Here is a 12,248-nt window from a genome sequence, read left to right on the forward strand (position 1 = left end):
TCAAATCTGGAAAATAAAATTGAAACTTTGGTTTTAGCTTTGATGATTGGAATGATTTTGTGATTATAGAAATGGCTTGAAATCTTGTCAAACGTAAAGTAACAGATTGTATTATTTTTGTAATCTGCTGCACTGAAGAAAGTCAGAAATCATTATCTTTTTTCTCTTTGCACTTTTCTTTCTTTTTTCTACTTTTTAAACTTTTGTTCCTATGCACTTTTATCTTACAATGAAACTTAATTAAAAAATATTATAAAGAAGAATGTTTGTAGCTCAGGGTTGAAATGAGGGGTCCTTGATGCTTTTGAAGCTTGGCTGTTTTATTTGCAGACATTTCATTACCTAAACTAAACACTTCATCAGTGCTGCACTAGGAAACAGCATCACTGCTGCATTAGAGCACTGATGACGTTATCTAGTTGCTATTGTGGCCTGCCAGCAGAGCTGGTGGCAGACTCAGACAGTGAGGAGGTTGGGGAGGAAAAATGGGCCAGTCCTGGAGTCTGGGGAGGGCTCTGATGAGTGCTCTGTGTCAGAGGCAAAGATGGGGCCAGGGCTGTATGACAGGTATCAGCTGCCTTCGAAGTTGGATATCAGTGGGGCAGAAGAACAGCTGGAGCCTGTTCCTGATGTGCACATATGCAGAACTGCCAGGAGAAGGGAACAGCTAAGGAACAAGGGCCGACTCGGGAGTAAAGGCATAGGTAAACGGTGAATGGCCCCTCCCATAAGGAATAAAGAGGAGTGGAGTTTGCAGGAGTCAATTAGTTCACTTAATTGGTTCGTGACTCTCAAAGACTCCTTGCCGAGTACAATGTTCTGTTTTGAAGATATCAGCCTGGCAGCTCTCCAAGCCAGATAAGGTCTGTGATTGTAAATTTACCCTTGAAAGACTTTGCTGGATGTGAATGAGAGGAATTCACAGTAACTTAATAAAACGGTGTTTGTTTGTTTTTGTTGGGACAAGGAGTCTGCTTTGTGGTTTGGAGAAGCCCAGGTCAGAACAGCTACGTCTGCAAGAAAACAACCAAGTTCAGAGTACCAAGAACCCCAATATTTTTTTTTAAAAAAATTCTTTTAAAGGACTTAGAAACGTTACACCCACCTGAACATGGTGCTATAGGAGAGGTGAAACAGGCCTTCCTCTTTCCACTGCCCACTGGCTCCATCAGGTCCAGGAAGCAGAATGGTTTGTAAGTTAAGGCACATGGCCTTAGTCAGGCTCTGAAGATTCTTGTCCTTCAGAGTGCTGTAGAAGGAAACACACAAGAAAACTTTGTGAAACTCCTTTCTGCTTCCCGCTTGGATTCCCCACACGGAGGTCTCTTAAATAAAACTTACAAACTTAGCAACTTAGCTAGAAGCCACTGTGAGTCTGACTCAACAAAAACCTTGCTACAGTGGAAAAAGAGAACATTCATGCCTTATGCAGAAATGATTAAAGATTTTGGTGCAGCGCAGAGATTGCACTGTAACTCAATGGGACTTAGTCCCAGGTATGTTTAGGATTGCAGTTTAAAATAATTTCTCCAATGAGGATTTATTGGGGGTCCTAAGCCAGTGGTCCATTGCCTGAATTCAGCCTCTGAGTAAGTTTCTGCAATCCACAATACTTTGTAAGCAGTGACAGTGCCTAGCAAAGACAGCAGTGTTAAAAATCCATGCAAGCAGGGCCATGGGAAATGCACAGGAAGAGGAACTTAGGAATGCTAGATATAGTGGTAAAAGAAACCTAAAAAGAGTCTGATTCACATATGCAAATTTCAGTATAGAAGCAAATGGAGTTAGCTGGAAAATCCATCCTTTCCTGGAAAAGTTAATTAACAAAAGTAAGTCTTTGGGACAGTTCCATATAGAATGTGGAATATTCAGAAATTTGCAAATGAAAAGTGTATGTTTGGGAAAGTTGTGTATAAAATCAGCATAACTCCAGAATAGCATAGAGCTGGTACATGTGGATTGATAAATATCCTAAACATGAATTACAGATAATCTTGTATTCATAAAAGTACAAGAATGGATATACTGAGGAAAGGCAATTTTGTAGAACTTTTTTTAAAAAATGGATTCACTACAAAAACAACAAAAAAAGAATAACTGTTGAACACAATGGCACAACATGGTTACATTTATACCAATCTGCAGGTGTTATTTGTAGGCTTTTCCCAAGTGCTGGAGGCCCAATTGCCAGGTGCTAATACTAATTCTGGATGAACTGCAGAGACGGCAAAAATAACTGCATGACATTCTGTGTTGCTTCTACAGGAGCATGTCATGAATGGGAAGAAAATCATGGGAAAACTTTGACATACGATGCTCTCAGTGCCATTCTTAAGATAACAGTTCTAGAGGAATCCTTGGATTGAATTTCATTTCATCCTCACAGCTGCTCTATTGAGGAGGTCAGATTGTGAAATGAGGAGTGGCAGGGCCACTGAGAGTTCATTGCTAAAATGGGTCTTCATCACATTTTGGTGATTCTATGCAGAGGTCGGTTTCAGCAGGTTCTGACCAGTTCTGGAGAACCGGTAGCGGAAATTTTGTGTAGTTCGGAGAGCCGGTAGTAAAAATTCTGACTGGCCCCGCCCCCATCTATTACCTGCCTCCCAAGTTAGTTTAGTTTTAGTTTTATTAGATTTTTATACCGCCCTTCTCCCGAAGGACTCAGGGCGGTGTACAGCCGAAATAAAATACAGAGTATATACAATTAAAAGAAATTAAAAGAAACTATTAATAAATGGCCGATAATTTAAAAATTAAAAAATTTACAAATGTTTAAAATCTCTAAAACCCCAATTTAAAATCACTATTTATGCCAGTCCTGCTTGAATAAATAAGTATGTTTTTAGCTCACGACGGAAGGTCCGAAGATCAGGAACTTGACGTAAGCCAGGGGGGAGTTCGTTCCAGAGCGTCGGTGCTCCCACAGAGAAGGCCCTACCCCTGGGAGCCGCCAGCCGACATTGTTTGGCGGACGGCACCCTGAGAAGGCCCTCTCTGTGAGAGCGTACGGGTCGATGGGAGGCATACGGTAACAGCAGGCGGTCTCGTAAGTACCCGGGTCCTAAGCCATGGAGCGCTTTAAAGGTGGTAACCAGGATCTTGAAGTTCGCGCGAAGGACCACAGGAAGCCAGTGCAACCACGGAGCAGAGGTGTTACGTGGGAGCCTCGAGCGGCTCCCATTACCACTCGCAGCTGCATTCTGGACTAACTGCAGCCTCCGGGTGCACCTCAAGGGCAGCCCCATGTAGAGAGCATTGCAATAATCCAGCCGAGACGTAACCAGAGCGTGAGTGACCGTGCATAAGGCATCCCGGTCAAGGAAGGGACGCAACTGGCGAACCAAGCGAACTTGGTAAAAAGCCCTCCTGGTGACGGCTGCCAGATGTTCCTCAAAGGACAGCCGGCCATCCAGGAGGACGCCCAAGTTGCGAACCACCTCCTTTGGGGCCACTAACTCGCCCCCAACAGTCAGCTGCGGATGCAGCTGACTGTACCGGGGTGCCGGAATCCACAGCCACTCCGTCTTGGAGGGATTGAGCTTGAGTCTGTTTCTCCCCATCCAGACCCGTACGGCTTCCAGGCACCGGGACAGCACTTCGACCGCTTCGTTGGGGTGGTCCGGGGTGGAAAAGTACAGCTGAGTGTCATCAGCGTACAGATGATAACTCACCCCGAACCCACTGATGACCTCGCCCAGCGGCTTCATGTAGATGTTGAACAGGGTAGGCGAGAGAATCGACCCCTGGGGTACCCCACAAGTGAGGCCCCTCGAGGACGACCTCTGCCCCCCTGTCAACACCGACTGCGACCGGTCAGAGAGATAGGAGGAGAACCACCGATAAACGGTGCCTCCCACTCCCAATCCCTCCAACCGGCGCAGCAGGATACCATGGTCGATGGTATCAAAAGCCGCTGAAAGATCTAATAGGACCAAGGCAGAGGAACAGCCCCTGTCCCTGGCCCTCCAGAGGTCATCCACCAACGCGACCAAAGCCGTCTCCGTGCTATAACCGGCCGGAAGCCGGACTGGAACGGGTCTAGATAGACAGCTTCCTCCAGGTGCCGGGAAGCTGCCATGCAACCACACTCTCTACAACCTTCGCTAAAAGCGAAGGTTGGAGACTGACGATAATTTCCCAAAATAGCTGGGTCCAGGAAGGCTTCTTCAGGAGAGGTCTCACCACCGCCTCTTTCAAGGCGGCGGGAAAACCCTTCAACTAAAGAAGCATTTATAATCCCTGAACCAGCCTCGTGTCACTTCCTGAGCAGCCAGTACTAACCAGGAAGGACACGGGTCCAGTAAACACGTGGTCGCATGCAACCTCCCCAGCAACCTGTCCACGCCCTCGGAGCCACAGAATCAAACTCATCCCAAATAACCTCAACAAGACGAGTCTCTGTCACCTCAGCTGAGTCATCGCAATCATGGTCCAAACCATCACGAAGCTGAACGATTTTATCGATAGATAACCGTTAAACTCCTCGGCTCGACCCTGCAGGGGTCATCCCGCCTCTTGTTGAAGGAGGAACGGGTCACCCAAACAGGGCGGCCGGGCGGTTATCTGCCGACGCAATGAGGGTGGAAACGTAGGAGCGTTTCGCCTCCCTCATTGCCACTAGGTAAGTCCTGGTAAAGGACCTCACTAGTGTCCGATCAGCCTCGGACCTGCTGGACCTCCAAACACTCTCTAGGCGTCTTCTCCGGCGTTTCATCTCTCTCAGCTCCCCGGAGAACCAGGGAGCCAATTGAGATCTGCGCCGGGTCAGAGGCCGCAAAGGCACGACACGGTCCAAAGCCCCAGCCGCGCCCGATCCCAAGCCGCAACTAGTTCTTCAGTCGTGCCGTGGGTAAGATCCTCAGGAAACGCCCAAGCTCCGCCAGAAACCTCTCCGGGTCCATCAGGCGCCTGGGACGGAACCAACGCATCGGCTCCGTCTCCCTGCGGTGGTGAGCAGCGGTTCGAAAGTCTAGGCGAAGGAGAAATGATCCGACCATGACAATGGTTCTTTCACTATATCTCCTAATTCCAGATCATTAACCCACTGACCAGAGATAAAAATCAAGTCTAGCGTGCCTCCCCCGATGTGTGTAGGGCCATCAGTTACTTGAATCAGGTCCAAGGCCGTCATGGAGGCCTGGAACTCCTGAACCACTGTTGATGACAAGCCGGCCGATGGCAAGTTGAAATCTCCCAAGACCAAAAGTCTGGGGATCTCAACCGCCACGCCAGCAAGCACCTCCAGTAGCTCAGGTAGGGCTGTAGTCACGCAGCAAGGAGCCAGGTACGTGATCAACAACCCCATCTGATTACGATGGCCCCACTTCACAAGGAGGGATTCACAGCCAGCTATCTGAGGAACAGTGGACTCCCTTGGCTCCAGACTCTCTCTAATCACAACCGCCACCCCGCCACCCCTACCCTGGGCCCTCGGCTGATGGAATGCACAGAAACCCGGCGGGCACAGTTCTACCAGGGGTACACCCCCTTCTGTGCCCAACCAGGTCTCTGTAATGCCCATAAGGTCCGCGGACTCCCCCTGAATCAGATCGCAAATCAGGGGAGCCTTATTAACCACGGACCGGGCATTGCAGAGCATCAGCCGAGGCCCGAGCTCTGAGGATCTTGACCATCCGGGAACGAGTAGGACTGGGGGCGGAGCACGTGATCGCCTTTAAACATCGACCACGTGCTCCCAAAGAACGACACGCCCCTGCCTCCGCCATATCTGCCCCTCCCACTTACCGTACAGATGGAATGATATTCTCTGCTCTGTTCAAACCCTCCCTCCTGTCTTCGGACCAGCTAAAATAATGTCGTGAGCGCTAGGACTGGACATACCTCCCGACGGGTTTCCCCATCACCCGCCTTGCCCTCCCCTTTAAAATTCCCTATTTAAAATCCCCAAAGGCTCTTCCTCGACGCATGCCACCTCTGTGGGTCCCAAAACCCGTCATTGAGGCCGGCCCTTGGTAGTGCAGAGGCCATTCCTGCGAGGCGGGGCACCTCGCAGGCAGAGGAGTTCATGCGGAGTATCGCATGTTGAAAAGTAGAGACAGCGAGAGAAAGACATTTCCTCAGAATGGACAAGGCAAGAATAGCTGGTCCAACCAATGGGAGGCCCTTTGTCCGATGGAAAGTCAAAGTCAAAATAGGCCAACACCCATATGGCAAGAAGGTGAGAGGCGCCATCGTCCCCAACCATCGCTGGCACTGTCAATTCCCGGAAAGGGAAACCCCGACAGCTCTTACAAGACCGGTGGAATCCTCCCCACCTCTTCAGACAAGGCGGGGAGTTCAAAACCCGTCAAGCAACAATGACCCAGCAAGGAGCATAGTATATGGGATCGAGAGGCGCGTTCTCAAAGCTCACCCCCGCGCCTTATGTCCATGCCGCGGTCTCGCCCAAACTTCCGACACCGGCGATGAGGGTGGGCGAGATGTAAACTCAGCAGACCAGGCGCCGATAGACAAACGCGGGCGGGGCCGTGTCCTTCCACCCGTCGCCCTCAACCGCCGCGCCATGGCCGCCACCATCTGCAGACTCCCAACAGGCCCGGTCTTCGTGTCCACCACCTCCGCGGACACAAACCTCAGCAGCCCAAACATCCGGCTGCTGGGAAGATGGAACCGTCGGTGCCAAGGACGCCAGTCCAAGACGTCCGAATCAGGAAGCAGCAGGTCGCCAGCAGGCCACAGGCCGGAAGACAGCCGCCCGCTATTTTCACGGGCCGCTGTTTTCCGGCCGAAAACAGGCCGAAAACAGCCGTCCGACCACAGACCGCCTGCAGCAGGCCGTTCGCAGCAGGCCGCGCCAAACGGAAGGGCCGCCGCCGCCGCATCGCCCCCTGCCTCGGCCATATCTGCCCCTCCCACTTACCGTACAGATGGAATGATACTCTCTGCTCTGTTCAAGCCCCTCCCCCCTGTCTTCGGACCAGCTAGAATAGTGTCGTGAGCGCGCGCTAGGACTGGACATACCCTCCCCGACGGGTTTCCCCATCACCCGCCTTGCCTCCCCTTTAAAATTCCCTATTTAAAATCCCCAAAGGCTCTTCCTCGACGCATGCCACCTCTGTGGGTCCCAAAACCCGTCATTGAGGCCGGCCCTTGGTAGTGCAGAGGCCATTCCTGCGAGGCGGGGCACCTCGCAGGCAGAGGAGTTCATGTGCGGAGTATCGCATGTTGAAAAGTAGAGACAGCGAGAAAGACATTTCCTCAGAATGGACAAGGCAAGAATAGCTGGTCCAACCAATGGGAGGCCCTTTGTCCGATGGAAAGTCAAAGTCAAAATAGGCCAACACCCATATGGCAAGAAGGTGAGAGCGCCATCGTCCCCAACCATCGCTGGCACTGTCAATTCCCGGAAAGGAAACCCCGACAGCTCTTACAAGACCGGTGGAATCCTCCCCACCTCTTCAAACAAGGCGGGGAGTTCAAAACCCGTCAAGCAACAATGACCCAGCAAGGAGCATAGTATATGGGATCGAGAGGCGCGTTCTCAAAGCTCACCCCCCCCCGCGGCCTTATGTCCATGCCGCGGTCTCGTCCAAACTTCCGACACCGATGATGAGGGTGGGCGTAGATGTAAACTCAGCAGACCAGGCGCCGATAGACAAACGCGGGCGGGGGCCGTGTCCTTCCACCCGTCGCCCTCAACCGCCCGCGCCATGGCCGCCACCATCTGCAGACTCCCAACAGGCCCGGTCTTCGTGTCCACCACCTCCGCGGACACAACCCCCAGCAGCCCAAACATCCGGGCTGCTGGGAAGATGGAACCGTCCGGTGCCAAGGACGCCAGTCCAAGACGTCCGAATCAGGAAGCAGCAGGTCGCCAGCAGGCCACAGGCCGGAAGACAGCCGCCCGCTATTTTCACGGGCCGCTGTTTTCCCGGGCCGAAAAACAGGCCGAAAAACAGCCGTCCGACCACAGACCGCCTGCAGCAGGCCGGTCGCAGCAGGCCGCGCCAAACGGAAGGGCCGCCGCCGCCGCATCGCCCCCTGCCCGTTCTCAGCAGCCGCTAACCCGAGAGGTCCAGAAACCCTCCCACGGCTGCTGGGGTGACAATCCAGCGGGTCAGGGGGTATAGGCGGCTCGGCGAGTCTCAGGAAGCCTCCATTCTCAAGGTAAAATGTCCCTCGCTGTCTCCCGACTCAGCCGCGAGCCTCCATTCCCCACGCATGCGCAGAGTGTTCCAGCTGATTGGGAGGAAATAGAGATTTTGCAATAACCTTCCCCTGGAGTGGGGTGGGAGTGGGGTGGGAATGGAGATTTTACAGTATCCTTTCTCTGCCATGCCCACCAGGCCACACCCACCAAGCCACACCCACAGAACCGGTAGTAAAAAAAATTGAAACCCACCACTGATTCTATGTTGGCTTAATGAATCAAAGATGCACCAGCTGTTCCCTATGTTGCTCCAGTAATATTCCAAGGGACCAGTTACCGTGGTTATTTTGGATTATCCAGGCAGCAGGAAACTTCCTCAAGCTTTCATAAGGAACATGCATGGGAAAGTCATGCTCCCTGACATTAATTCATCTGGACTTCATCTAACATCCTTAAGATAAAGGTAAACGCTCCCCTCGCACATAAGTGCTAGTCATTCCCGACTCTAGGGGGCGGTGCTCATCTCTGTTTCAAAGCTGAAGAGCCAGCGCTGTCCGAAGACATCTCCATGGCCATGTGGCTGGCATGACTAAATGCCAAAGGCGCATGGGACGCTGTTACCTTCCCACCAAAGGTGGTCCCTATTTTTCTACTTGCATTTTTTATGTGCTTTCGAATTGCTAGGTTGGCAGAAGATCTATCATCTAACATCCTTAGTGACCCACAATGCCGAAATCCTTCCAATAAGAAAACAAATAGAAAATAATATTTGTAGCTCAGGATTAAATGGTGGTCTCTGAGCTTGGTTGCTTTTTTTTTTTGTTTGCAAATATTTCGTTAGCAAACTAGGTGACATCATCAGGCTATCATCAGGGGTTTGTTAGTGGGGGGTGGGGAGTTAAGCAAACCCCCACCTTACTAGCACTGATGATGTTACCTAGTTTGGTAGTGAAACGTGTGCAAGAAAACAAGCAAGCTCAGAGAACACCAAGGACCCCACATTAAGAAAACTCTTACAAACTATTATCAGAAGATGCCCGATGTCATCAGTCTTTTTCACCCATATAAACAAACTATAGTAGTAAGTGCTTTTCTCATCAGGAAATCCCAGGTTCATATTTCAGCTGTGCCATGCAGTCACAGAGTAACCTTAGCCCAGCACTCTTTCCCAGTTCAAGCCCTCTCCTTTCTATTGGCAGTTCAAAGGCAGCAGGCCCCTACCTAACGGAATTCCTTACTGAAAGATAGGCTGTTAGCTTCGTTTAAGATTACTTATAAAAGAGCTTTTGAAACAGGCTTGTTCTCCCTGGATCTGATTTATTAGTTTCTTTATTATTATTACTATTATCCTGCCACAATTAAACAACTCCTGATGTTATCTCACTGTGAGCTATTGAATGGACTCACCAAGAGGTTCATTTAAATCAGGGGTGTCAAACTGGGGGCCCCACAAGCCGGATGCTTCACGCGCAGGGTATGCCCACCAGTGGTGGGTTGCCCCCGGTTCGGACCAGTTCTATAGAACCAGTAGTAAAACCAGCGGGAGGCTCAGCCCACTGGCCCGAACATCATCAAAAGCGATCTGCGATGCGCAGAAGCTTCTGCACATGCACAGAAGAGCACCTGCGCAAGTGGCGCGTGCATGTCCGCGGGGATGATACAAACCGGTAGTAAAGGTAAGTAGAACCCACCCCTGATGCCCACCCCAGCTCCGCAAAGGCAAAAAACCATCATGATACATCATGTGATGTGATGGAGTTTGACACCTGTGATTTAGAAGTTAAAGAGTCAGGGAATTAGGACCAGCCACCATACAATATAGAGTGAAAAGGGTCCAAATGATTCATTTCATCTACAATCCTGGATCCAGGGTTGTTCTCAATTCAGATGGGTGTCAGGGTTCCTGGAAGGAGGAGTGAGCATGGGGGTGCATCAAAGCTTCTTCAAGACTGCTGGGGAATCCTTTCATGAAGAGGCATTGACAATCATGAAGAGGCATTGACGGGCTTGGGACCCAGGTACTTACGAGACCGCCTGCTGTTACCTTATGCCTCCCACCGACCCGTACGCTCCCACAGAGAGGGTCTTCTCAGGGTGCCGTCCGCCAAACAATGTCGGCTGGCGGCCCCCAGGAGCAGGGCCTTCTCTGTCGGAGCCCCGACGCTCTGGAATGAACTTCCCCCTGGCTTACGCCAAGTACCTGATCTTCGGACCTTTCGCCGTGAGCTGAAAACACATCTATTTATTCAAGCGGGACTGGCATAATAGTGTTATTAATTTTAAATTGGGTTTTTATTGTCTTAGGGTCTTTTAAATTTTTAAATTTTAATATTGGCCTTTTGTAATTTGCTTAGTTTTAAATTTTGGTTTTAAATTGTATGTATATCAACTTTTTATCTTTGGCTGTACACCGCCCTGAGTCCTTCGGGAGAAGGGCGGTATAAAAATTTAATAAATAAATAAAATAAAAATAAATCTGTCAGACCCGGTAGTTACCTCTACACCCATTCTTCACAACAGTGAAAATGGGCAGGGGTACAAAAGGTAAGTGGTAAATGAGAACCTAGTCAGCGTTTATCCACTTCCTTGGAGGTCACAAATCAACGTGAGATAACGATAAAATCACAAGTTGGTGCCCCACTCACCACAAGGGGCTCTACCAAAATAAGTGCTGTCTTCATGCTCCTGCATGTTTTGAAACACCTAATCTGAAGAAAATCTGAAGCAGAGCCCAGACCTATTATCAGAATGTAAAGGTGATAATACGTTTACTATCTCAAGATTTATAACGCCTTTGACTGGAAGGAAGAATGTAATGTAACTGAAGAAACATTTACTATGTATAATTCCTGATCAAGGTTTTCTTAACAAAACTGGACAAAGCTGATTTATGCATTCCAACACACATTATAGATGAACACTTGACTTTCAATTTTTCAATATTTAAAAGAAGATGCTACCTCATATGCTGAATTCCCTGAAATGTGTGTTCAGAATACTTAGTCCATAGAACATATCATGGCTTTCTTGGATACATGCATTTCCCCTATAAAATTTACACTTACGGTCTTAGCATGGCCTTTTCCTCATTAGAATCATAATTCGGGAGCGTCACATCAAACATCCGTTTCATTAAAATACGTGCATATTGGCCAAAGTCCAGCTTGGCACATGATTCCCAAAGCACCACTTCATAGGAAAGCGGATCCAATAAGACGGTTACGAATTTTCCTGCAACTTGAACCTTAAACAAACAATTACATTTAGTCATGTAGAAAAATTAATCTAGTACATTAATGTAAAGAAAGCAATGAATTTTGAAAATATATGGAGAGAGATTTCATCTCTCTATACTGCTATATTGCTTCCAACCCTGACCCCTAGAAATCTAATGATTCCTATTAAACGGAAGACTGAATTGAGATCTTATAGTTTATCCAAAGTCTTGCATGAAATTTTTTAACAGACTCCCAATCCAACATTTTGCTCAATGAAAAACCAGGCCCTGCTTCAAGGATGGAGAACTTGTGAACTGGAACTGAAGAGTGAACAAGATCTGGAGGGTATGCTAAATAGACTGCCTTGACTGTCCTGAGGATCAAGCAGTGGTCTTTGTAGTGCCTGTGAGTTTGCATATCACAGCATCTAATGCATTATATTAAAAAGATGAACCTGGAGGGCAACTTTAGAGGATATGTTTATACTAGGATACATTTTAAATAGCAATAGCACTTAGACTTATATACTGCTTCATAGTGCTTTTATAGCCCTCTCTAAGTGGTTTACAGAGTCAGCATATTGCCCCCAACAATCTGGGTCCTCATTTTACCCACCTTGGAAAGATGGAAGGCTGAGTCAACCTTGAGCCTGGTGAGATTTGAACTGCCAAATTACAGGCAGCCGGCAGTCAACAGAAGTAGCCTGCAGTACTGCACTCTAATCACTGCGCCACCTCAGCTCTTATTATGATTCCTGAATCTCAGTAATGAAATTCCCATATAAAGAAGGCCCTTAGAATTGCTGAATGAACAATGATCAGAACAAATGATTGATTCATCATTCAATTTTGGAAATAAGAGAAATAGGTCATGTCCCTTAATGGTATCAATTAAGCTGGCTGGGTGACTCTGAGCCA

At 48.9% G+C, this 12,248-nt stretch overlaps 1 protein-coding gene across 1 annotated transcript in view; it reads right to left on the reverse strand.

Moving 5' to 3' along the window:
- Nucleotides 1-12,248, reverse strand: part of PTGIS (prostaglandin I2 synthase) — a 74,519-nt gene that overhangs the window by 34,032 nt on the left and 28,239 nt on the right. The window contains exons 3-4 of the mRNA XM_058177408.1: nt 11,179-11,357; nt 1,106-1,249 (exon numbers count right to left, since the gene is read on the reverse strand). Of these exons, the coding sequence (XP_058033391.1) occupies nt 1,106-1,249; nt 11,179-11,357 (323 nt within the window). The remainder of the gene's footprint in view (nt 1-1,105; nt 1,250-11,178; nt 11,358-12,248) is intronic.

The sequence above is a fragment of the Ahaetulla prasina genome, chromosome 3 (assembly GCF_028640845.1).
Source record: "Ahaetulla prasina isolate Xishuangbanna chromosome 3, ASM2864084v1, whole genome shotgun sequence".
NCBI lineage: Eukaryota > Metazoa > Chordata > Lepidosauria > Squamata > Colubridae > Ahaetulla > Ahaetulla prasina.